Here is a 27009-nt window from a genome sequence, read left to right on the forward strand (position 1 = left end):
TTTCTTTGATCGGATCATTAAGGTGGTCGGACCACAGACTGAACCACATGGTTCTGATCAACAGAACCCTGATACCGGCGGCTGAGTGTGTGGCGAGAATGACACCTGTCCAGGTGAGTGTGTTCTGTACCTTCTCAGTGTTCCTGCCCTCCTCTCTGCTCCTCTCTGCTCCCTCCTCCTCCTTGTCCTCGTACTGGCCGTTGTTGAGCACCCAGGCTGCTGTCCTCTCCACCGGGGACATCGCCACCGCTTCCACCGGAGACGCCACCTGGACACAGCACAGCGACCCGGAACCATCAGCTTCATACTGAAACTTTGGTCTGACAGTGAACCCTAAATATTTCACTTCCTGTCCAGGTGTATTTCAGCCTCACCTGCTGTGGCTGTTTGGCGGTGCTCCTGGGGGTCGGAGCCGCGTTCTCCACAGAGCAGGTGGACTGCTGGCGGGGGATGTGGCCGGTCGTGGGCGTGGGCTCGGTATTGGCGCTGCTGCTGCTGCGTAGCGAGGCGCTGTGTGGTTGGGAACGTGGCGTCCTGGCTCCGCCCCTGCTCTGTTGCTCCACCTTGACAATGTGGGCGGTGCCCGTTGTCGTGCTCTGACGGGGGATGGCTACCGCTGTGGCGGTGCCGGGCGGGAGGTCGGGCGGCGGGTGGCGTCGCGGTGTCGAACACTCCTCGCTGTGTGCGCTCCGCCTGCTGCCCAGATCGTCCAGGCTGCTGTTGGACGGCACGCGACCTTTGACCCCCACCTGGCTGCCGAAGTCATCGGAGTTGCTGTGGCTGTTGTGGGAGCTTTCGGTGCTCAGGTTCTCCGAGCTGGAGTCCTGCCGCAGCGAGTGGGCGGAGCGTGTGGACAGACTGTGGGCAGGGTTACTCAGGTGGTAAACGGGGTTCTGGAAGCAGAGGGGCTGCAGGCTGCGCTGCTGGCTGAGGGACGGGGGCAGCGGCCTCCTCACCTGCGGCGCGCTCTGCGGCTGCCCGTCTCTCGCAGGGGCTTTGATTTGGTGCGGCGCCGGCTGGGGGGTCAGAGGGTTGGAGTGGGGGTAAGGGAGTGGAGGAGGACCATGTCCAATGGAGGCCTGGGAGCCCACCCTGCTGAGGCGGGGCGGGGCTTCGTGATGCGGCGGGGGCCCCATGGGACCCTGTAGGCTCTGGGCGTCCTGCAGGTCGACTAGAGAGATGCTGCGACCGTTGGGAAGAAGGCTGTCTCGCTCCTCCTGGTCCATGAAGTTGGTGTGGATGGAGGGGTGCTGCTGAGCCAGCAGGGGGCGCTGACCTCGAACGCAACCCTCCGCCAGCTCGGCCACCGGAGACTGCAGACTGCGCACCTCGCTGTGGCTGCAGGAAGTGACACAAACACAGGACCAGTCAAAATGCTGACGAGTTGTTTTTTTAATCAAACAGCCTGCAGGTCTGGCTGATTTAAACCTGAGCTCAGAACTTGCACCTTAACCTTTTTTAATGACACGGTCCAGAGTCAGACCTGTCAGCTGATTGGTTACCTGTCAGTGGGGTCCTCAAAGATTCGCTGTAAGCCTGACGACAGGCTGCCGCTGATGTTGTGGGTGGAGCTTTGGTCCTGGTAACGTCGCAGCTGTTGCTGGACCGGCGTCGGAGCGGCCAGGCAGCGAGAGATGTCTCCCAGAATCCTCGGCAGTGGGCCCAGCTTCGCTACGGTGGCCTGCAGGAAGGAATTTTCACCCTGGGGTTGTCGTGTGTGTGCGTGTGTGGTTTGAATGGAAGCACCAGGATGCAGTGGTGATGGTTGGAGAGCGAAACCAATATGGCGGCAACAGAGAAAGTCAACCAGACAGGAAGTGAAGGGGGAGGGGGGGGGAGAGGAGGAACAAAACATGAGGGAAACTTAATGGAAACCAAAATCAAACCAACTAGAACAACATGCTTCTACCGGACACAATCAAAAACAGCAGAGACGTGCTGAGGCTGAGCTCGACAGGTGAGACAGGTGAGCACGCTGCGGGGAGGGGGAGGGGCCAGGCAGGGGGGAGGGGCTGGGACAGGTCAGGCCATGCTGTGATGTTCAGCCACGGAGGGTTAATGTGGTTAAATGGTTAAATGAACTGAAGTGACCTCTGCTCCTGATGTTCATTCGTGTTACATCATCAAACGTTTCCATCCCACACACCAACCGTTCACCGATAATTAAACAATAATTATCAACGATCAATCACTGACTAAACACATCAGCAAACTGATTTCTCTCAGGAAGTCTGCTCTCCTCAGTGACACACACACACACACACACACACACACACACACACACACACACACACACACACACACACACACACACACACACACACACACACACACACACAGAGCCTGGTCGGGGCCGGTACCTTGTCGAGCTGTGAGACCACCTCCCACAGCAGAGCGTGCAGCACCGACAGCTCGCGGCCCAGGTCGATGTAACCCTCGAAGCCCGGCGTGTTGGACAGAGTCTCCGGGTTGGAGATCTCCAACAGGAAACGCATCATCCCCGCCCACTCGTGCTCCAGGAAGTCGTTCATAAAGGCCATGTACTCCTCCTTGTTGCCAAACCTGCAGAGGACACACGGACACTCATGTCTAACTGGGCCACAACATTAAAGAATCCAGTCAGAACACTGGTCTGACAGGTAACAGTCACTACCTGAGGGTCTAAGACACAAACGTGGGACCAGCTCTGGTACTAAAATGAGCTTTCTGCCAGACTGTTGTCTCTGCCGTTTAAAGGAAGCAGCTGTTTCTGTGTTTGTACTTATTTCACATTGAACCTGGTGGAGCAGCGGAACCAGAGACCAGTGGACTCTTTGTTCCTTCAGAGCCTGTAAACAGTGACGGCCGTTCTCAGAGTCTGGAGCTGGTTTTTGGAAACAGACGGGCCTCCCATTGTTGGTGAGGAAGAACCATGTGAGCCAGGTCAGCGGTGTGGCTCCCTGCTGTGGTTTTAATAGTTTTTGGACAACAATGGAGGTCTACGGCTCAGACCCATAAGCTGAACCAGGTTCTGGATTCACACACATTCATTGGCGCTGCCAGTCTCTGGATGGGATCTGGACACACAGATACTCACTTGGCGAAGTTGGCGAGGTTCTGGATGACTTTGGCGATAAGTGTGAGTGTTCGTGACGTCCTGTCGTCGGGATATTCCTGCATCAGGTTAAAGAGTGACGGCGACATGATGGCGGGGCAGAGGAAACGCAGGAACAGCGAGGCGCTGATCAGACGTTTGCTGATGTCCTGCGGGTGGCCGCGAGCGACGCACTGCTGCTTCCACGACGCAAACACTTCCTTCAGCTCCCGAGGAAACACACTGAGGAGTCAAGAAGAAGGATCAGGTTTCTGCTGCTTCACAGGACACACACCGACTCCTGTATTTCCCCAAAATCCATTTCAAATACCTTAACTACGTCATTAATAACTGTACAACTATCTGAACGTCAAGTTAAACATACTTTTCATAAACGTTTGCATTGCATTGTGGGATTTTTGGATGTGTTCCAGCTGTGCGGTGCAGCCGTACCAGTAGGAGTTGATGATCTTGCAGAACGCCAACTCACAGCACATCTTCAGGTTACTCTGGTGTTCAGCCAGGTCGCTGCTGGGACAACGACTGGGATCGACCTCGCAGTTCTCGTCCGACTCGTACAGGGCCTTGATGAACTCACCTGGACACACAGACACACCTGTCACCTGCACACATCTCTTCACGTACAAACACACATCAGCTGCTTTCCTGCCACAAGTCCAGCTTTTATTTCTTTATCTAAAATAAAGAAAGTAGTTTTAGCAGAACCTCCTTCACGGCGAGAAACGACGACGAAGTGAAGTGAAAATAAAACTGACGACCAACATATTTCTAGTCATTTCGATATTTACTGGTAGAACATACATTTGACAGAACCACATTTCTGACAGGACGTGCTTCAGCTCAGTTCTTGCACGTGCACTCATTAATTTGTTCCGTGCATTGGAGAGTCGGTGGCAGGGCAGGCACCTGGGAACACCTTCACAAAACATCCTGAGGCAGCAAAGCAGGAGCCGTTTCCCTGTAGATTCATCTGATCCAGCTGGAACCTCCCAGCAGGAGTCGGCCTTATCGTGTTATTGATGTATTTATTTTTAGCTTTTCTACTAAAATAAAACATCCTGAGGTCAAAGTCGCTCTGATGTGGCTGAATCCAGAGAAAATCAAAGATCCTCTGTGAATGTGGCTGAGAGCTCGACACCCTGAGCGAAGAGTGAACCAGCATCACGCGTGACTCAAATCAAACACGACCTCTGAACAAACACACGTTCGTGAACAACGAGGCGTTCACTCCCAGCAGAGACGCAGGATTTTACAGCTCCGGATTTCACAGGAGGCTGAAGCTGACGACATGAATCACAGTTGTGGTGAACGTGTTAATAACCTGCTGTCATTTAGGGAAAGCTGTTACCCAACACATCACAGGTTATTCTCTATTTTCACACACGAGTCTATGAATATAGAGTCTGTCCTGTCAGTAGCAGTTGATGAGTCTCAGATGTCCCTTGGGACTCTGGCTGTCACTGGGCTGTCACACTCAGTGCAGACTCTGGACTATTTTAAGCTGCTCACGCTTTTGATTGCGTCTGAAATGTTTCAGGATGTGAACGGAGCAGAATCGTTTTGAGGAGGATGAGGAAGATGACGCAGCAGAGTGAAGACATCACACCACTAAGTTTAGCATTAAGCAGTCCATAAAACATCACACAGACCGCTGACAAAGACTTCCTGCACTTTTTAATCTACTTCAGGATCAAGCCGTTACTCCTCTCTCTGCATTTTCCTGCAGCGTTCAGAGATGAACGGCAGGTTCATGACCTCATGCTCATGTTACAACTGTGTCAAAAAAAAAAGTTGCAGCGGCTGCTGGTTCGGTCCAGATGCCCCAGCTCCTCCTGGATGTCCAGGCTGGATCAGCCATTTAGGCCCAGTCCCATTTCTTATTGTTTAGCCTCTTGTTTTCCAGCTGCTCCTCAAAACAAAGACACAAGTGCAGTAGTTTAGAAAGCAGCAGCTGAGACTCACCGAGGGCGTCGTGCAGGTATTTCTGTCCCACCAGCTTCAGATACTCCTCGATGGCCTTGGTGGCCAACGTGTTCTCCCTGAAGATCAGGACGTCATGATCGGCACAGCGGTCCACCTCTGACATCACCAGGTCTGTCAGGAAGTCCTGAAGAGGAGGAGGCATTTTTACTAATAATGTGACATGAGGGTCGCAGGAAAAACATCAATCAGCCCTGACTACACGTCCTAGAGCGACACAGTGACATGTCCTGATGAACAATCGACACAATAACACGTAAAACTGTATTTCAGTGAATTAAACAACATGATTAGTATTTGTCTTAAAGGGTTAAACATCAGGGGAAGTGCTGGTTCTAAAAACAAACTTTACAAAACCTCTGTGGCTCTGCTGCCTGTTGGTTTTCTCTTCTGCACACAAACACAAGCTAAAGCCTTAAACCAGATACCAGACCCTGCCGGCTGATGGACCTCACCTTGGCCCTGCCGGTGCTCTGCAGGATGTGGACCAGGGCGCAGGCCATCTCCTCCTTGTTCTTAACACTGATGACGGGCTCCAGCACCGAGCACAGCATGGTGTAGTTGTTGGTGACGAACTCTGCGAACTCCTTGTACTGCTCCATGGGCAGGATGGAGATGGTCTGGAAACGGGACTTGATGCGGATCGACGGCCCGCCCCCTTTGGCCTTACTGGTGGTGGGCGTGCTGACCGGGTACCACTTCTCCACGAACTGCCGGCCCGTCACGCCCGACACCGGGATGTTGACCAGGCCCACGTAGTTGTTCTTGTCCTTCTTCTTCTTCTTGTCCATGTCGCGGTAGATGTGCACGGTGATGCTGTGCACGGCGGGCAGGCTGGAGAAGTCGAAGTACTCGCCCCAGAACAGGCTGTCGTGGCGCGTCTTACTGGTGGTGCGGGCGTACAGGATGTCGTCCAGACACAGCTCGCAGAAATATTTCTTCTTGGGCGGCAGGTCTTTGGCTTCGATGATCCACAGTCGCAGCAGGTTCTCCGCCCGCCGACAGTTGTCCTGGAAACACAAACGCACTCGGGTCAAAGACAAGGTAGGTCTGAGGTCAGAAGGGGATCCTGATGCTATTTTCAATATGTATAGGACAGGTAAAGAAAGTTTATCAGCTCTGTGCTGTGATATAACTGGACCAACACGACCTGCAGTCACTCACTTAAGTGACATCAGAGATGATGAATAAAGCCGATAAAAATGTATTAAAGATGCTGCATCACAGCAAAAACTCAATGAATCAAATTTCCTTTCACGTACGACGCCTGTGTGCAGATTTACCTTCAGATGCTGCCGCGTTTAATGACGGTTTTCACTCAGACAGCAGCTGACAACAACTGACGCCATCAGAACTGCCCCATAAAGTCACAAATATTGCAGTAATAACATCAAACTCTGGATCCATCTTTACCCTACAGAGCACCGGACCAGATGAATCTGAAGCTCCACTTTAAACTGGAGAGCGTGAACTCACCTTGTTGGGCTGGATGGTCCTCCTCAGGTTTTCCATCCACTTGTCTCTCTCGGAGGCTGAGGTGCAGCTGAAACACTTGCTGCCGCCCGAGTACGTCACCTGACAGGTGAGAGAGAAGAGGCCGTGACATCCGACCAATCGCTGCATCCACAGCGACCACAGGAGGTTTTCTCCCCCCACAACCACAAACCCAAACAAAAAGCACCTACGTATGTGTGCACCTGAAAACACAACTGACCAACGACAGAAGGTGAATATTTCTGTGATCGTGTCGCCTCATGTTAACTCATTTGTCCTGCTGAATCTAATCTTTGATGAGAATTCATCTTCTGCCAGTAAAACTGAAGATAACAGACACCGAGCAGTGCAGGAGCTGTGTCGACATCAGGACACAGTAAACAGGCTTCGTCCCAGCAGACTGATTTGTTGCAGTAGGAAAAGTACAGCTGTTGTTAGACCATTAACGTCCCAGTAACCAGCAAAGAACACGACCGACACCAGGACCCATCTTCATATTTTTACTGAACCCGTCCACAGCTGGGGGCCTGGCTGCACACTCACCTCGAAGCAGAACTCCTGTCCCAGGATGCTGCTGTGCAGAGGTTTGATGAACACGTCCTCCTCCATGCTCAGGTCCAGAGCCTCCACCGCACTGCCCGGGCTCAGCAAAGACTCATGGGAGGTCGACTCCTTCAGCTTAGGAAGTCCGCGGGATCTAGAAGACGGGAGGGAGGGAACATGAAAACAGACTTGAATGAGTAAATCAAATACTATAAAATAAAAGAGAGAGCAGCCGGGGGGCGCCGCTGAGCACAGCACAAGCTTTTAGACACCAAGACAACACGGCGAGATTCACCAAACTTCCTCTGAGCGCCGCAGCACAGGAGAGCACTAATACCTACGAAAAACAACCACAGAGCCAAGCGAGGGGGGTCCCCCAGAGCATCCCCCCTGCTCCCCCCGTCCTCCCACCGCGACCCTCCAGCAGACGGCAGGAGATCCGTTCACCACAGCCGCCGCCGAGCACAGCGTCACCTTTATCGAGCTTCCCTGCAGCCTGGCAGGCGGTAAACAAGGTCCTGGGACGACCAATCGCACGGGGCCTGTGGGAGCGTCTCCATGGTAACAGCCTCCGCAGGGAGAGCCGGCGCTAGGTAGCTGAGCGTGATGCAGCGAGGAGCAAGGCAGGTGTTCAACTACAGACTGGTCTCAGGAGGGACACAGAGCAGGCTGCAGCTTTTCAGCAGCAGAAGAAGAAAGTTCTGCCGGAGCATTTTCAAAATAAAGTGACAAACTGGTTTTTCATCAACATCAAACTCCTGAATAATGTCTGAATATGCTGCACATTTATTTGGCCATAAAACCAAATAGGTCTGTCGGCACTGGATGGAAACAGGTCTACTGGGCACAGGTTCAGGGGCCCCAGTGGTCAGGGGGCCCCAGGGGGCCCCTGTATGAGGTGGTTGTTAATAACTTGTTGGAAAGTCAATGGAACAACTACAAAGATAAAAGACAAATAAAGACTGATGCAAAACAAGTGTGACCAGAAACAAGTGACACAATGAGTGAAAGTGATGATACGCACAGACACAAAACAACTAGAGGAAAACCAAGAGAAGACCAGAGATGCAAAACTAATCTGGACAATGAACATGAGTGACTGGGTCTGTGACTGGGTCTGTGACTGGGTCTGTGACTGGGTCTGTGACTGGGTCTGTGACTGGGTCTGTGACTGGGTCTGTGACTGGGTCTGTGACTGGGTCTGTGACTGGTCCATTGTCTCATAATAACAAATCACAGTAGTTGGTTCCTTTCAAATCTGTTCAAACTGCAGAGAAGTCATTAAAAAATTATGGCTATTGTTTTTTTAATATTAATCCTACAACATCTGAAATCCTTTATTGTGCTAACCCTGAAGACACAGAAAAACCTGGTTCTTCCACCACAGGAATCTCTGGGTTTATTCGACTGCGGCCTCAGTCTTGAGGATAATTTTGACCTGGAAACTGTTGCTGCCATTTCATCCCGTCTGGATCTGTCACTTTTCTCTGTGCAGCAACAAAAACACGTTAAACTACAATGAGCAGCAAAACGCAGCTGCCACCTAACGTGGGTTTTTCCTTCGCACTGTTCAAAACGCTGAATGAGGAGCTGCAGCTTTTCAGGGGGGAGCTCTTTAATCCTCCTGCTGTGTCAGATGAATTACGTAAACCTGGATTAGCAGGTCGGGATCGACACTGATGCCGCAACATCAGGCTCGTTTCACTGGCGGCTGTAAATCCAGCAAACATGCTCAAAACCTCAAATGTTTCTGTTTATGGCGAAGACAGACCAGGTCCTCCATCAATCAAAAGTCTAAAGTCCTGGATTAAACTGCTCGTGACAGCTCTACTTCGTCTGAGAGGAAGGATGGTGTGGACCAACATTTACGCAGAAACAGTGTTTCAGGAAGGGCTGGTCTCCTGCATTAGCATGGAAACCTGATCCAGAGGAGGAGGAAGCACTTACTGATCTCTGACCACACACAGAGATGATGTGAACAGGAACTTCAGTCCAGTCTCTCTGAAAACCACTGGATGCAAATGAAAACACTGTAATGGCTCGTTAGTTTCATCAGTGTCAGCTCCTCCCTCCAGGGTTATCCTAAAATCTGATTTCCCAAAAGGGATAAAAGTTTCATACATTTTGAGGAAAACGAGCATCAAACATTTGTAAACGTGACATTACTTCACTGTTGGTTTTCACATCCACCTAAAGGACGTTGGAGACGACTGAAGCTTCAATCACAGCTGAAACTGATGTGAACGGACCAAACCAGCTGTTCTCAGACCAGATCTGGGCCACCTGCATACGTGGTCCTACATCCGATTCCTATTCGATGTGTGAGCGCCGTCAGAATCAGAATCCATCAACATGGAGGATGGGGGGCAATGGAGAGACCAGGACGCTTCACATTGGTTGGACGTTTATGGAGAAGCTCCTGAAGGAGCCAGAGCAGCAGTTTGTGTTGACATATGAAAATACAGCAGTTACCTTACGAAGTATCTGACATAAAAATCGGTCTTTAGCTACTTTCCTCGCGTAACGATTTCTAGCATTTGTACAGCAGCAGAGCCCAAAGCAGACTGGACAGTCCTACCTGAACCTCAGGGTGCTGGAGAGCGGAGCCTTTCGAGCCCTGCGGAGCAGAGACGACGAGCCGTCCATCAGGAGCTCCAGCTCAGAGCTGACTGACAGGGAGCGGCTGTGTGTGCAAAGCATTATCCTGCTGTCCAGCTGAAGCTGCACACACTCAGTCTGAGTGCAGCACGCACACACACACGCACACACACGCACACGCGCAGGCTAACAGATGGCGTGCTGAGGTCTGTGTGCGAACAGAAACTACACTTCCTGAAAGCCTCTTGTTGTCCAGTCACATGTTCCAGATGAGACACAGCTGGTTTGATCCTGGTTCTGTTTTCTGCTCGTTGCTTTAACCCTGATTTACCCAGAGACGCCCTGGACACCTTACACCTGCTGGGTAACGTTTACCTGTGTGGTGCCTGCTATAAACTAACAGGTAAAATCATGTTTCTATCAACACACAGGTGGAAATGGCCTGACCTGCTCATGAGAAAACATAAAGACCTACATATTGATTAACCTGACTACAGTAAACACTGTATTTATTGACTGTAGCTGAAACAATAAGTTGTCGATTTGTCAACTGATACAGTGCTGGAAGAAGTACTGACTGCAGTACAAATCAGTCTGCTGTTACTGCAGTCAGACTTAAAATACCTCAGAGTAAATGGTTCAACAGCAGGAAAATGCTGATTAATGAATCTGTAATGATAATCAATATATAAATACATTAGTAACAGTAACACTGCATCTTTTTGACTATACTCATACTTTTTAATATATTTAACATATTATAGGTACTTTGTACTTGTGGTAGTACTTATACATCAGTCGAGGAGCTAAGTACTGACTCTGAGGCTCCTTTTGTTTCCGACGGGGATCAGTCACTGTTCCAGGACACGGAAACCTGGACGTTTTACAAAGCCCCAGCAGCACCAGACTGTGCGCAGTGAAAACTGCAGCACGAGAGGAGAGATGGTCTTCCAGTAAAACCATGTCCAGCCAGTGCTGGGAAGTCTGGGCCGGCTAATGGAAGGAGGAGGGAGAAGAGGGGTGGAACCCAGCAGAGGAGGGGGAGCTGGGTAACCTGCAAAATGAACCTGCTGCAGGTTCAGTCCCACCTGGTGTCTGACAGACACAGAAACACAGAGTGACCAGGAGCAGGACACGAAGCTTTAACATAAATAATAAAACACTGTCCCAGAGCTGCTCAGCTTCAGCTTCAGCTTCACATGTGACATGACACTTTCTAGGTAAAAACCTCAGCTAGCAGCGTGCTAATGCTAACTGAGGCTACCTGCAGCGTTAGCTCCACAGGTGGACAGAAACGACCCGAGTGTGTCCAGGAACAGGGTCACCAACTAATGCTGGTCCTGCTTTGGATTCTGGAAACATCAGCACGTATGAAACCGGCTCTCTGGCAGATTCTGCTGGAGCTGAGTGCAGCATGAACAGCTTCAGTCCTGACACACTGAGTCAGTACAGGCTTAAATCAGAGCTACTGATCATAACAAACATTTCCCACCTGGGCCAGAACCGTCAAACAACTCCAGTCACTGATCTCCTCACTAAGTTCTCCTGGTTCAAACCAGAATCGGGTCGGACATCATTATTCAACCTTTGATCCTCTGAGGAGTTCATCAGGTTCAATTTAAGACTTTCAACAACTTATTAACATCAAATATGATTTAACGCCTGTTTCATGAAGCACTGCAGACAGAAACACTGCAGCTATTAATTACATCACATTTCTGGTCTTTTCCAGACGTATGGAACAATAATCAGTAACGATGTGATTAAGGCCTGGGCTCTGAAATTAATCTTTTTAGAGCTGCAACAATCAGTTAATATTTGTATTTTATGTTACGTACAACTTTAAAACGTTCACTGCTGTGAGGTAGGAAACGTGAAGATTCACACTCTGTTGAGAAATAGCTTCAAATTTTCAGGCCGACAGACGACAAAACAAACAAAGAGCTAATGGAACCCGAGTTCTGTGCTTATTCCACCACAGACCAAACCCGCCTCGTCTCACACACAGAAACAGAACTACCTGTCGGGCTCAGCGGGCCGGAGAGAGGGCAGTCTGAAGCTGGTGTTTCTGTCCAGTTTGGTCTGACTCTTCGTCCTCTTGATGGAGCCTTTGAGACGTTTGCTGAAAAAGCCCTGAGAGACAAAACAAGGACAGAAAACAGAACGTGTCACTGAGGAGACAGATGACGTTCACAGCACAGGGCGATAGAAGCGGGTAGGGCCAGAAACAGCACGTCTGCTTCACCTTGATGTGGAGGAAAAGGTGAGGGAGAAGAGGCTGACTCCTCCTCCCGTCCTCAGGAGGGTCATGGCAGCAGCCAGACATGCATCAGTCTGAGGAGGAGGAGGAGGAGGAGGAGGAGGAGGAGGAAGAAATAACTGCTGCACTGAGGCCGCTAACCAACATTCACTGGGATTACATTACGTCCTTCCACAGGCTCAGCCTTTTACTGTGGTGATAAAAAGTGAGCACATTAAATGGAAAGCTGCTTGTTACACTGCAGCATTTCTGCTGTGGAAACTCTGATGACAGGAAATTCATCTTCTGGGGATAATGACTGAAAACAGTGAGTGTGGAAACATAAATAAAAAGGCAGCAGACCAACGTTCAAAGCTCTTTTTAAAAACGCAGCAGCTCAGACATAAGGCTGCTACGATGGAGGTCTATGGCACAGACCGATAAGCTGATCCAGGTTCTGGACTCACACTGTTAAGTAGTTCCAGTTGCTCTGATGTGAACGTAAGATGTGAAGTTATCGAAACATTAGCTTAAAGTGTGGATATAGTATTGATGCATTCAGGTCACGTTGTCTGGCTCGAGTGTGCAGTGAATAAGGCTGTCGATGAAAGTCGAGAGGCCCGATCAGTCCGTGATGAGTCATGTCTGATCAGCTGATCAATAAAGCAGCAGACAGTGTGCACAGACGTGTGTTCTGATCAGACTGATCAAACCTTCAGCTCGTGCTCACCTGTCACATCCTCTGAGAGAGGAAGTGAGCGGCCTCATTTCCTGAGATATTAATATCCTCAAACACATCTCACCCTCCTCCACCAGCTCCCTCCAGACTCACTGGCTCCCATTAACGCACCAGAACAGAGATCCATCCTGAGCCGGTGGCACAGGAAGGTGCACGGCTCGGCACAAGCCCCATCACAGCCCCTGATCAGGATTATCAGGCTGGATTAGTGAGCAAATCGATCACTGACTGGGGGTTGGACTGCTGCACGAATTCCCAGCATGCTCTCTGCTTGTATTTGCTGTAGAAGGATCAGTCGTAGGAAAGTGTGTGATGTCTGAAACTAAAAATACTCAGACTGCGACCTGAGCTGCCTGTGAAGCTGAGACACAGTCACGAAGTTACAGTTCTGATTCAAAGCAGGAGCTACACATCAGCATTAGGAGGTGGTTTCAGCAGTACCTGCTCTGCTCACTGATTTTAGTCCTGACCAGGGAGTCATTCTTCAAGCCCACAGCAGTAACAATTACAGCCACCATAACCTCACGAGGAGTGGGTGGACCTGGAAAAACCTTATCAGTGTGAGGTATTATCAGCTACAGGTAACTACAGCTTTTCTCCCTGATTTTGTGTTTCTGCTCACATGTGATGTCTCGGTAAAGCAGCAGAACCGACTGCGATCAGCTGCTGCTGGCAGTGGACCCGTGGGTGCACAGACACCTGCCCCTGAATCACTGTGACACTGAAGGAAACTTAAAAACAGCAGGATTCTGAATGAAGTTCTGCTGGTTTCTCAGTGGGTTTATGGAGCTTTATTGTGGAGGGACACCAGAGCCAATGAGACCCTCAGGAAGTGGAAGTCACAGTGGATCACAGCAACATGTGTGTCCTGTCTGTGTGTTCACATTTCACTGAGTTAGGACTCTGACAGGGAGGAGGAGGACTTTAGACTCTGAGTCAGCCCCAGTAGGGAGACTGTGTGTTTCTGATGTGTGTTAGAGAGAGAGCAGGCTGGACTAAAAGGTTATGTGAATAAATTAATCTCATACAGAACGACGAGTTGAATTAAGAAGCACAGTGAGGATCAAGTCTTTTAAATAAAGGCAGGTCCTCAAAAAGGTTCAAAGACCAAACATTTTGTTTTCAGATGCCAACAGGTGTGTTGGTGCTGAAATTATGTGTAAATAAAACTAAAACAGTAATTCAACCAAACTGCATTTCCCTTTCTCCTTATTTCTCCTTATTGCTTCATCATCGAGCAGCAGATGTTGCTGCCGACCTGTGAAAGCTGTTAAATATCCAGCACTGCACGTGATGTGAAGTCGTGTTTGGAAGCTGCTGAAAACAGACGAGCTTCACATAAAGTCATGATGGAACATGCAGCCGCCCTCTGACTACCTGCAGCTCCATGTGCCCTGAGCTGATAATCCAATCACGTGTTAATCGGGTTATGTCCATTACGACTCTGATGAATTATACAGATACTGTTGCTTTAATTGTGTTAGAATCTGTGTTTGTCTGTAACATGAAATATACAGTATCATCCATCACCGACAGGATGATTTCACAACTACTGTCCACAGTATCAAAGTAAAACTGCAGACAGGTACTGCACAGTCCAGATCTGATCAGGTCTCTGTCAGAGGCTGGTGATGATCAATAATCTTACATGGGCTCATAAATATATGACCTGTATAACCCAGACTGCAGCCTGATCACAGCCGCTGATCTGAACTGATGTCCCTTCGGCTTCTGTCGGCTGCTGTTTTTATTGGTCGCGGCCTGAAAATGAGCTGAATATGTGACATGTTGATGAAATGACTTTGACCACAGTGACTGAGCAGCTGCATTAACTGGCCTGTATCAGCAGCCATCACACAGCCAGAGGCTTTTTACTGCCACGGTCTGTGTTTTCTCTGTGCAGGGAATTTCATATCAGCTTCAGATAAACTCCCGTCACTTCCAGCTAAAGAGCGCTGCCATGAACGCTTCCCCACACCAGAACTTTCTCCACACCGTTAAAACAGAAGCCGCTGGAGATTCGCTGCCTTTGCGTTATTTAGCACAAACGTCCTTCCAGACTCAGGGACGTGTTACTCACCGGCACTTTGAAAGGCGACGAGTTTGGATTGTCCACAGCGACGCTCTTCTCTGAGCTCCCCAGGCCAGAGATACTCCTCCTCCTCGGAGAGCGCTCCGAAGACACTTCTGCAGAGAGACACAGAGACACAGCGGGTTACACCAAAACAGCCTCGTCCTCCTCATCACCACCAGCTCAGTGGCCTGGACCAGATGGACGGGGACATGACGGCACACATGAAGGACGTCTGGACGGAGGACAGCCGGTGTGTTTGTTTAATGTCAACAACAAAGCAACGCCACACACACAGCATGAGACCAGGACGGTTCCCACTCTAACACTTAATATTTCCAGATCGGACCTGTCCCAGTGAGCCGAGACTGGGACTCACTGGTTGAGGATCAGAGCAGCAGGTTTCAAAGCTCTACAGACTAACATGGTTGTTTCAGCCGATGTCTTCGTCACTACGTCTCCCAACTTCCAGCTCCGCCTCACAGTGACCCTCTGTGGCGAGAGCAGGCTGCAGTCAGCTGACACAGACTAAGACATCTGACCTTACTGAGCCACCACCCCCAGCCAGAGACTACAGCCACAGTGCTGCATGTGGGTCCAGGGGAGGCCAAGGACAGAGCCAGTCCCAGCAGCTCAGACCAACAGTAACATTTAATCTGCTGATTTTATTAGCTCATTAATCTCATAATGTCAGAAAACATCTTCCAATGTTCGGTCCGACCCACAGTCCAAACCCCAGAAGGATCCAGTTCACTGAGAGACAAAGAAAACCCTCTCACAGGAATCAGAAGACCAGAGGGGACCCCCCCCCCCGACAACAACCGGACCCTTCCCAACTGGATTAGACTGAAGATGACTTGGACCCCAGCCCAGTGGAAGCAGACAGGAGCTGCTAACAGCACAGCTGCTTCAGAGGACAGTCCGGTCGGTAATGGAGGGCAGAGTCAGTGTGATGGAACAGATGGGGCCTAGAATCAGATCATATAGATAAAATCCCCTTTCCCAGGATTTAAAAATACTGGCAAACCAAGGTCAGTTCCAATCAACACACTGCTAATTTAGAGCTGCAGTAATTGGACAAAAACAGTCGACTAACAGGGAACCAATCAATTTGACGATCAAACATTTTCTGGTTCGAGCTTCATAAACCTGAGAGAAAACTGACCTGTTGGTTGGACAAAACTCACCAACTGAACACGTCGCTTTGGGAATTATGACAAAATAATCTGCAGACTAATCGATGATAAAAAGAATCATCAGTTGAGGTGCTAATCCAAAGAAATCCAACGAATCCCTGAAGCAGCACAGGTCACGGAGGGTTAAGTCAGTCTAAGACGTCCTGAGGATATGATCCAAACCCCCGTCACTGTACAAGTTTCTCCAGTGTCTTGGTCCTGGGGGACTTTACGGTTTTCATTTTAATTCTGCCGTAAACAAGATTAATATCTGTGACATTTTAACATTTCTCTTTGACCTAAACTCGTCTTTGGAAGCAGGAACAAACAAACAGCAGCCAAAGATCCTGAGTCCACTGTGTTTACACTGAAGTTCATCAGTGACTGAATCACAGGTAACGATTTCTTCAAATCCAATTCTGGCTGCTCAGTACCAGCACAGCAGCGGCCGGTATCGGTTTTAGCACCCAGTCTACAGAGGCAACAGCTCTGGACTCTAAGGCGACATCGACAGGATGGCTCAGGATGTGGGACACCACCTTCAGCACCGTGTAGACTTCACATGACGTGTACATGGTATGGAACACAGACAAACGTGCAGCCTTCTGCAGCAGGAACCCGTTCAGCCGTTTCGGAGCCACAGTCAACGCAGCATGCAGCAGCGGCCAACATTCATCAGCTTTCTGCAAAGTGCTGGATCAAGTTCCAGCTGCAGGAGGATGCACGCTGCATGCAAGCAGCGCTGCGAGGCGGCCGGGGACAAACTTTCATGCACGTTCCCCGTCCCACCCACCCCGAGACAAAGTTGAGGCAACATGCCGCAGGAAGCCGGGTATGACAGGTCGGTCACATGACATGGACAGAAACACAGAGAGAGAGGAGGAGACGGTACCTCGATCGCAGCTGTTCCCCATCATCTGAGGAGAGGACACACACAGTGAGACGGGATTGGCCGAAGCAGCCTCCACCTGTCAGCCAATGAGGTTAACCTGCAATCGTTCGTCTTCGTCCCATGAACATCCTCGACTTTGTGTTCGCCCGACCTGCCTCTCTCTCCTCAGCACCGCATCCTCCTTCCTCTTCCTCCTCACGGTCCCTCCTCTCCCATCTCTTCCTTCTCCCTCTCTCTGCACTCAGCAGTAATTCTAACCCTCACTCTATCGCCCCCCCTCTCTCTCTCTCTGAGCGCCGGCTTTTACTGCATTTATTCGATCAATCAGCTGCACTGTTATGCTTTCCCTCCTTTCTCACATCTTCCTCCTTTCTCTCTACAGACACCCCCCCCCTCCCTCAGCAGCTCAGTTGCAGGCTCGCTCTCTCTCTCTCTCTCCTGCTCTTCTTCTTCTCTTCCTCCAGAGCTGCATTTATCGCTGCGCTTGGAGGATAATTACTAAATAAGTTTCCCCTCAGCTGACTGATGTAGGACACAACTCTGGGGGCTTTGGCCATTAGCAGGGTGTGTGTGTGTGTGTGTGTGTGTGTGTGTGTGTGTGTGTGTTCTCATCAGCCAAATCACAAACGAGCATGTGCAACTTTGATTAGAGCTAGTTATCTTATCAGTTATCAGCTGACAACATGTCAAGCATCAATAATAAATGTCCAGCAAAGCACTAATCCATTTTTCAAACCGCTCATGAAACCAGCCTGAGGCTCTGCTGCAACACAGCCTCGTTAAAGATGTGCCAGTATACCAGTTTTATTATATACACTGGTGTTACTGGAGAGAGAACTGCAAACTGCTTCTATTACATTCATCACAATGAAGGCACTGACCTCCTGATTCAATTCACAAAGTCCAAATTGGATTTGGTTCCTGATGTTTCAGTTAAGTGGGATAAACAAGCTCCTCTCTGGGTTTATCCTGGAACTTAAATTTCTACATTCAACAGGTGAAAAGCTCCTGAACATAAAACGGGGTAATGTTGACGCTATGGGCTAAAGGTCGTGGATGCACAGAGACCAGTGTCCGAACAGACTGAACATACAGTCAAAGCTCTACCTGCACTGAAACATTACAACCCAGAAACCACTGCTGACATCACTTCCTCCAATCAGAGCAGCAGCTTGTTGAGTTGCAGTAGAACCTGGGATCAATTATTAATGTTTCCATCAGTGTTATATCCTCTATCACAGCTGATCTGCCAACAGCCAACACTGCAGTCTTTTAGTTTTCTGACAACACTGGAGCTGAAGAGGTGTTTGTGTGCTGTGGGACTCTGTGATGTCTGGAGCTTCTTATTGAGCAGGATGCTGGGATTAAAATCAGTTTATCACACTTGTTCTGTCTACGAGGTGACAGATGTTCACAAAACTGAAATGACTGAAAATATCATGTTATATAATCATGCTATAATATAATCATGTTATCATGTGGATCCGGTGTGAGTCCTTTGGCTGCTTTGAACGCTCTCCATGTGAAAAAGCCAAAGCCATGGATATCTGAGAGACATCAGGGCCTGGATCTGGGTACCTGCAGGGACCAGACTGGGTGTGCAGCTTTAAGAATTGACATGGAAGTACCACCAGTCCAAACCTACATCACATCAAACCGACATGGCGACGTGGACAAAGACACTGTGAGATTTGTTACCTGCCAACCTGCTGAGACACACTGGGAATCAAACCCACAACTGTCTGCTCTGTGATTGGCAGCCATCTTCCTCCTCTTCCTGCTGCTGCTGCTGCTAACGACATATTGACGAGAGGAGCCTCGGTCACGGCTCAGCTCAGTCAATCGTTTCGGGCCATTCGCCACAGTCTCCACTGACGGAGACACCGTGACCTTGATAAACTGGGACACAGTCAAACACCAGCGCCCATCACCGCTCACAGCTGCAAAGCTGAAGTCTCAGACAGCAGCCTTTTCTTTAGGTCAACTGTTCCTTCAGCATAATTAATTAACAGGCAGACAAGTGAAGGTGATATCCTACATTACTGTCAACAACCACAGGTGCAGATAAACCACCAGGAAATAGAGAACAACACCGGACACACCCTTCACCTCTCATGTCATTAATATTACTAGAACCACATTTTACCAGTGTTTCTTGCAGGGGAACGTCAGACACACGTCTGAGAAACTGCAGTACAGAGCTGATCCAGCAGAGGGCAGTGAGGAGGAGCTTTCACGCTGTTACATGTTCACTCAGCTGCACAAACAGTACTGACTGTATATTGTGTTGATTCACTTGGAAATGGATCAAATCAACATTTTTCCATCCGTCAACACTGATGTCAGGACAAAAACCAACACATGGAGCCCAGGAAGCCTCTGTGACCAAGTGAAGGGGTCTGAATGATTCCTGAAGCCACTGTGGGCTTATTCAGGTGATGTGTTTAGGTACAAATTAGATTTTTTTAAACTCCCAGCCATGTGTCCTAATCGTACAGTGTACTGAGTCATATGTGCTCAGGCTAATTCCTGGACTCTGTGTGTTTTTCTGGATGCATTTTCACCCGGGAGCCGAGCGTCCCCGACTGCCAGGACTTCATGTGAGTCATGTTGGTTTGTAGTTACCAGGTTTTACAGAAAGACTCGTGGGAACGCAGTGCTAAAAATACAGAAACAGGCAAAGCTCAGAGAAGAAGCTCATGAGTTTTTCTCAGGGTCACATTTCGACTACGACAACACGAGGTGGATAAACTCGTCCATCGGTCTGTTCTCAGCTGTTCTACTAGTCTTTCAGCCACTTTAAAGACATGAGCCACAGTAAACACTGAGAATAGCAGCTCTTCACAATAAGGGTTCTGCGTGGCCCCTATACCCCACCAAAATAAAACTAAGAAGTAGTTTTGCTCTCACACTACACCATTTACCTCTGATTTTGTAATTTATATTTCACCATGCCTGCCACCTGTCTCTGTGCACCTGCAGTGGGCTGCCTCTGAGCTTTGACCCTGACCACGGTAAGCCGGCTGAACGTGGGCGGCGCTCTAACGCCGACCGCTCTGTCTGCGAACAGCGTGACTCCACCGGCCAAGGGAGGATGAAGGGGAGGGTGTGATGTCATCAGAAAGCAGCGTGAGGAATGCTGGGAATGCCTGAGACCGACACTTGAATTCCGGTTCATGAGCGGACACACCTGACACACTGGAAACAGATACAGCACAGATAATCCGCCGCTCAAAGAAACCTTTGTATCAGTCTGTTGGCAGGACAGGGTGGAGCTCTGAACACACAGACATGATGCACATATTTGAAACTCAACGTGACGTCATGAGGATCTCGTTATCTCTCATGTGCCTCCAGAATAAACGTCCATAAATCCACTTAGAATCCTGCTGTTTTTAAGTTTCCTTCAGTATCAGTGAACCAGTGACAGGTGTCTGTGCATCCATGTCAATCCTGCTGCAAACAAAGGCTAATAAACAAAACCACCACACCAGGCACTGAGGAGACCTGATTTTCTGCCGTCTTAAATCTTGTTCTAGTAACAGATACAACGTGTATGAATAAAAGTGAGCACTGGGCATTTGACAGAAACCATCTCTCATGTCTCTGATGGATCAGTTTGTGTTGAGGTGAAACTCTGCAGATCCACAGGTATACGGACCGATACCCACTGACCTGAACCCTCGTCTGTAGACGCAGGTGTGTGTATGTAAAATGGCTACAGGCAGACAGGTTGGGCAATCTGTGGCGTTCACTGCAAACAGCCATTCTCTCCCCCGACTTCAGGAAACACAAGAACCCTGTTGAACCTGCTCGACCCCAGGGAGCAGCTCTGCCTGAAGGACGCGCTCTGGGAACAAACCGGCTGCTGAAATTAAGTGCAGTTTTTAATTAAATGTCGCTATAATCCACACTGGCTTCAAATGACACCAGTTTAAACTGGGCCTGCACAGTATTGGTGCCTGTTGCTTCCCTAATGTTGCTGTTTGCAGAGTAAACAACCAACTACCTTTGTGTGATCTAATCCACAGAAACAGCGATGGTACCAGTCCTCCTCCACGTCTCAGTTCACACACACCAGCTTTCACAGCAAATATTCTAAGAATTTCTTTTCCCACAATGAAACCAGTTCTGCCACAGCTGCCGTCGCCTCCTCAAGTTGATTCAAATTATTAGAGAGAAGCAGCTTCAGTCCTCCAGCTCCATACTTAACTGAACTGGGATCAGCAGCCACAACAGCACATGTGTGTATTCCATTAATAATCAGAACAAAAGTCCAGTCCCAATAAAAATGCATCACCTAAACACCGGGATCGGGACAGACTGGTCTGATCTCCCAGATCTGAAGGAATTTTCAATCTGAATGAGAGGGGTGTGGTGTACTGAATCCAGAACCTGGTTTAGCTTATGGGTCTGTGCCATAGACCTCCATTGTTGTCCAAAAACTATTAAAAACCCAGCAGGGAGCCACACTGCTGACCTGGCTCACATGGTTCTTTCTCACCAACAATGGGAGGCCCGTCTGTTTCCAAAAACCAGCTCCCGACTCTGCTGAGAGCAGAGTTCACACACAGATGACTGACTTCAGTGACTACAGTCATTGCTGCTTTTAGACTCTGGATGGGATTTGTGGAAAATAACAAAAACAGGAAATCACCAGCTAAATCCTTTAGGACAAATCAGCTGATGTGCCTGATCCAGGGTCAGCCTTTTCATCCTGCAGAGCAAGTCAGGTCAACGCATCATGACAAGGACACTGTTCTCATTAAACTCCAGATGCACAGAGAGAAATCACATTTACAGCCTCAATTAGACAGAAAGACAAAGAGGGCGAGCAGCCTGAGGAGAGACGTGTTCCCTGGTGTAAAGCTGCAGACACACTGTGATGGATCATCTCTGCAGCAGCTCAGTGCAGACTGATTTCTGATTCACTGCTTCCTATAAGGTCTGAACTGTTGGAACTTTATCAACAAGGCTAATTCCTGTAGGAAACGGTGGTATCCAGTGCCTGAACTGTGCATCCTAATTATAGCTGAACTGGGAGCAGCTCGAGTGTCACTGCCACTGAACCTGTTAGCAAAGAAGAGCAGCGAGTGCACAGAGCTGGAAGAAACTCATACACAGTTTACTGGGCCAGTGTGGAACCTTTTTCATCAGGAATCATATGGTCAGTGATTATTATATTCTCAGTTCTTCCAGCAGAATGAGAAAATAATTTAGCAAATAAAGTAACCTGGAGTCACACAAAGCAGAAAAGCATCTCCGGTCATAACCAGCTACATGACTGATCAGTCCAGGTCTAAGTTCCTTCTATGAGCTCCCTTTGCTCTTCATTACTCTTGGAGAACGTCTCATTCAGGCACCAGAACCTGTTCTAACCAGCATCACTGCCGACTGAGACTGCACGAGCACTAACACCACGGTCCACTTCCTGCACGTCGTATTCAGGCCGTGTGGCCTTACATCATCGCCACGGGTCAGAGGTCAGCTGCTGTGTAATCAAACTTCAAGGCTGCCGCAGCCTGGACCTGTCACAGGAGGAGCTCCAGGGTTTTACTGAGGGCAGGCTGAGACACTCCATCACAAATACAAGCTCTGTGCTATCGAGTACTTCAGTACAATGCTGAAATACTTCCACAACACTGAAGAGGGAAGTATCGTACTTTTACTGCGCTACATTCAATCAGCCAGTGAAAACCATGTCTCTCCAGGTCTGATGAATTCTCCAGGTAAACACAGCACGAGTTTCTCCCCCAGCTGAAGAAACCTGGACCAGCTGAAAAACCCTGACAGGGACGTTTTTCTGGCTTCAGGAGTTTTTGGACTTGTAGCGGAGTATTTTCAGTGTACTACTCAGTGTAATACTGTGAAGTAAAGAATGTGTATACTTTTACTACTAATGTGTAGTATTGATCAAGACTCAGTGGTTCACTGAGACTGTGGATGGTGCTCTTATTTTGAAATCTATTTTCTTCTAAGATTGATCTAAAATGTGAAATTCATACTTGTACATACAATAAAACAAAATAACACAACAAAATCTTTCTCGTGGGTTTATACTCTGCGTGTCACATACTATAACACATATAAAGCTTTTAGAGTGGCCTGTGTCAAATGTCTTAAAGAAAAGACTATTAATAAAACAATCAGAAACCACGGGAGGAACCAGTGTTTTAAAATGCAAACAGCTGTCAGTACCTGTAGCATCTCAGTGTGTGGGAGTACTGAGCAGAACCACAACTACAGATGAAGTTCTGCTGTGGAAGTACTGCAGTAGCATAATAACAGAGTACTGCAGGTCCTGACATCAGATCGTGGAAGTGATTTTGACACACACACACACACACAAAAAAACAAAAAACTTTTACTCTTCTGTATCTCAAACTGATCACTGATAGATACCTGACCCATATCTGATCGATAATGTCCCGTCCGTTATATTCCGGAAACGTTTCCGTTTGTTTTCGGTGCACGGAGCAGCTGCGGGTTTGTGCAGGCGGACGCTGCTCACGGCTACACGCGTGAAAGCGTGAATAACCCCGCAGAGACCGCACCGAGCGTCGGTCCGCACGCTCACCTGCCTCAGGTGAAAAATGCCCGGATGTGCGATTCTTAAAGTGCGTAAATTAAAAGAGACTCACCCAGAAAGTCCATGGGAGAAGCAGATCACCTCATGCCCAGTGTCAGTAAACACTCATTCAGCCCGAGTTTCACTGTCAACACGCACACACACACTCTCTCCCCACCCAGACCTTCACAATAAAAGTCGCAGAAACGTCTCGGCCTCAAAATTAAACTACGGCGAATTTACCGGGCTGCCGTTTCCCTGCAAACTCCCATCACCGTGAAACACAGCAGGTATGAGCTTCGCTGGTCATTTAATATACAGTAAATATAAATAAATGATTGGTTTAATGCACAGAAGCAGCAACATGACAGAAACCTTCAAATATATTTTAACTTTATTTATTTATTTTAAATTACATATTGAACTAAATTATATAAATTAAACAATTGTAAAAAAAAGTTTATATATGCCCTGAGATACTGTAAGTACATAACATTGTTTTAAAGTTGCCATATATTTTTATTTAAATTATGTATTGGCATCATCAAGTATAAACTCTGGCTGCTTCATTCAAATATGAATTTTATGATCCGGTAAAATCATTTAGTCTTAGAAGCAAAAACAAAAAGTGACAGAAACTTCATTTGTCACTGAGCAGCCATTGAAATAAAGTATTACTTCATTATCAGTTTAACGACTAAAACTTCATAATCCTCAGTTCTGAGGTCAATACCAGTGTGATGTCTTCATATGAAGGTCAGGCTACCATTTACAGCTTCAACACTTTTACTGTGGAACCTCTGGATTTACAGGCTCTTATACTGAAGGTGCAGTGTGAGGATGTGTGGTTCTATTGTGGAGGGGCTGGCAGCAGAGAAGGGACAGAGGAATGCAGGAGATCCAGAGCTGAAGTTGTTTGGAGCTTCACCTCAACCACATGGCTGAGGGCACCACGAGAAAATAAGGGCGTTTATAGAGTTTGACCCAGTTTTCTATTAAGCAGGACGTGTCGGGAAAAACAAAGTTTTATTGACCAGAAATCACAACCTGAAAACACAGCTAGCATTAATTTGACTTTACTCATCAGTCTATGAAGCTAACACACAAACACCAGGCTGGATTCACTCTTTCTACCTGTAAACAAACTGGTAATGTGGACCCACTGAAGTCCTGTAAGGCAGAGAAGCCAGAACACACATTGTGGTTTTCTGTCCACACCAGGACCCTTTCTGCAAACACAGCTCTGAACCAGGGCCCCCTCACTGGCCTGTGTCAGATAATTTCCTTCCTGACAGCGAGAGGAGACCAGGACGACGACGGGCTGCAGAGCTGCAGGAGAATCAGAGCTGAGACTCTTGAGCGAGCAGCCGGTCGACACTGTAATTAGACCGTACAGCAACACCGGACTAAAATTACAGGTCACCGCTGCTTCACTGTGAGAAACAAGTGGAAGCAGAACAGCAACAGGAAGCAGAAGAAGTGGGCAGTAAAAGTGGTTCAGACTTCCTGTTTCATTATTTTACTTCTCAGTCTGGTTTTCCTTTGACTTCATGTAGGTTCAACCCGTCCAACAGAATGATGAGTCTGGACACTTAAAAACCACAGCCAGCCAAATATGAAACATTATTCATCTACAGGATAAAGCTTGAAACCAGTATAGATGCAGCATGAAAACCAGTATAATCAGCATTAGTTCAAGTCTAAATAGACAATTCAATTAAGAATGAAACCAGATTTAAACCCATAAAGATCCAGTATTAAATCCAGTGTAAATTCACATTTAGATGAAGAGCATTAACACCAGTATAATCCAGTATCAAACCAAAGGTAAGTCCAGTACTAACCAGTATAAATGAACTTTTTGACCCAGTAAAACTCAGATAGTGAACTCACTGTAGAGTCAGCAATGACGGATTTAATCCCCAGATAAACCCAGTTTAAACTGGATCTCAGAGGCCTGTTTGTGTGGGCAGACTGGGTAGATTAACATATAAATACCCTCCTCCGCCCTCTGCTGGTGGGGGGTGGGGGGTTAAGAGGGTCAGGGAATGAAAGAGCTGCTCTGTAACTGAATGAGCAGCACCCGCAGGGAGGGAGAGGCTTCTATCAATCAATAAACAGATCAATAAACTGATCAGCCTCAGCTCAAGTATTCAAACTTCCTGGATGTGGTTTCCTGCCGGTGTGATCTGGTCCTAAAACCGGGTCTGGAGCCCTGCAGGTCTGGGGGCAGTGGGGTCAGATGGACACTGGACTCTTTATCCTCACCCGTTCCCACACAGAGCGAAAATCACAGGCTGCACCCGAACGCCTCATTCTGGCAGCACAGGGAAACATTCACCTGAATCTCTGACGGCGAGTCTGTGTCCAACATCACAGCTCTACCCCAGTGCCTGCACACGCTAACACGCTGGGCTCTCAGGGTCTCCCAGAGGATCTCAAAGACAGTCCAACCAGCTCATGACGGATTAGACACGTCTGCTGTTTATTCCAGTATTCCTGGAATACACTGCTCCCACACTCCAGGATATTCCAGGAATTCCATGTAGTGGAACTAAATGTGAGTTACTGTAAAACTCTACATGTTTCTGCTTTTACTACAGTGGCAGAAAGTAATAACACAACTTACAGGTATTTGTACTTCATACTACTACTCCACCACAGTTCAGAGGGTAGTACTGTTTACCGCACTACATGTATTTAAAGTTACTTTACAGATTTAGTTCAGCATTAATATTACTACACAAAGACATTATGGTGATATTTTACCCAGCAGTCCCTCCACCAGCTGCAACAACGGACTGACGTCAAAATAATAATTATAATACAACAACATTATTCTGAAAGGGCCGTCCTGCATAATTGGAGTATTTTTACTTTGGTACTTGAAGTATTTTGATGCTACTACTTCTGCACTTTTAGGTAAGTAACTTTTACTATAACAGATATTATATATTTGTACTCTGATGAGAGTATTTGGCTCTGCAGCACACTGACAGCGAGAACCCAGCATCAAACAGTCAGAGGGTCCTGGTGCGTGCGTGCGCACGCACACACACATACACACACACACACACACACACACACACGCACGCACACACACACGCACAGAGAGCTAATCTGCAGTGTGTTACATAACCGCACCTTCCTGTGGCTCTTACCTAGTATGGTGGCGCCCTCTGCCTGAAACTCTGGAAACTGCCCCTCTGAGGGGACACTGACGGTCCTGCGGAGACTCCGGCCCTTCGCCGAGTCTGTAGGAGTCTCCTGAGCCTCAGCTGCAGCCTGGGGAGAGGAGGGGGAGGTTAGGCTTTAAATATCAGAATCCTGATGTCAGGTGTGATTGAGTGACCTAAACACAAACAGTTAGCTCTGAAAAACCAATCCTGCAGAGAACCAGGAGCCAGGGCGGAGACGTACAGGGAGATGTGGTCATGTTTACAGCAGAGGGAGTGAAGCCTGGCTGACTCCTCTGGATAACGTAGTACCTGGGATGAAATTAAGGCTTGAATCACAGGGTTAAACTCTGGCCACAGCTCTGAGCTGAGGGAGGCTCGATGTGACAACTGAACAACAATGATAATTTTCAGGTCTAAGTGTTTCATAACTTTTTTCT

At 48.3% G+C, this 27009-nt stretch overlaps 1 protein-coding gene across 1 annotated transcript in view; it reads right to left on the bottom strand.

The window, feature by feature from the left end:
* The window catches only part of rasal2 (RAS protein activator like 2), a 42877-nt gene that overhangs the window by 3341 nt on the left and 12527 nt on the right, over positions 1-27009 (bottom strand). The window contains 13 exon segments of the mRNA XM_026313684.2: positions 131-268; positions 375-1338; positions 1503-1681; positions 2361-2562; positions 3077-3316; positions 3527-3671; positions 5057-5201; positions 5530-6084; positions 6551-6649; positions 7112-7265; positions 11730-11842; positions 14768-14874; positions 26555-26678. Of these exon segments, the coding sequence (XP_026169469.1) occupies positions 131-268; positions 375-1338; positions 1503-1681; positions 2361-2562; positions 3077-3316; positions 3527-3671; positions 5057-5201; positions 5530-6084; positions 6551-6649; positions 7112-7265; positions 11730-11842; positions 14768-14874; positions 26555-26678 (3165 nt within the window).

Source organism: Mastacembelus armatus, chromosome 17, assembly GCF_900324485.2.
Source record: "Mastacembelus armatus chromosome 17, fMasArm1.2, whole genome shotgun sequence".
Taxonomy (NCBI): Eukaryota; Metazoa; Chordata; class Actinopteri; order Synbranchiformes; family Mastacembelidae; genus Mastacembelus; species Mastacembelus armatus.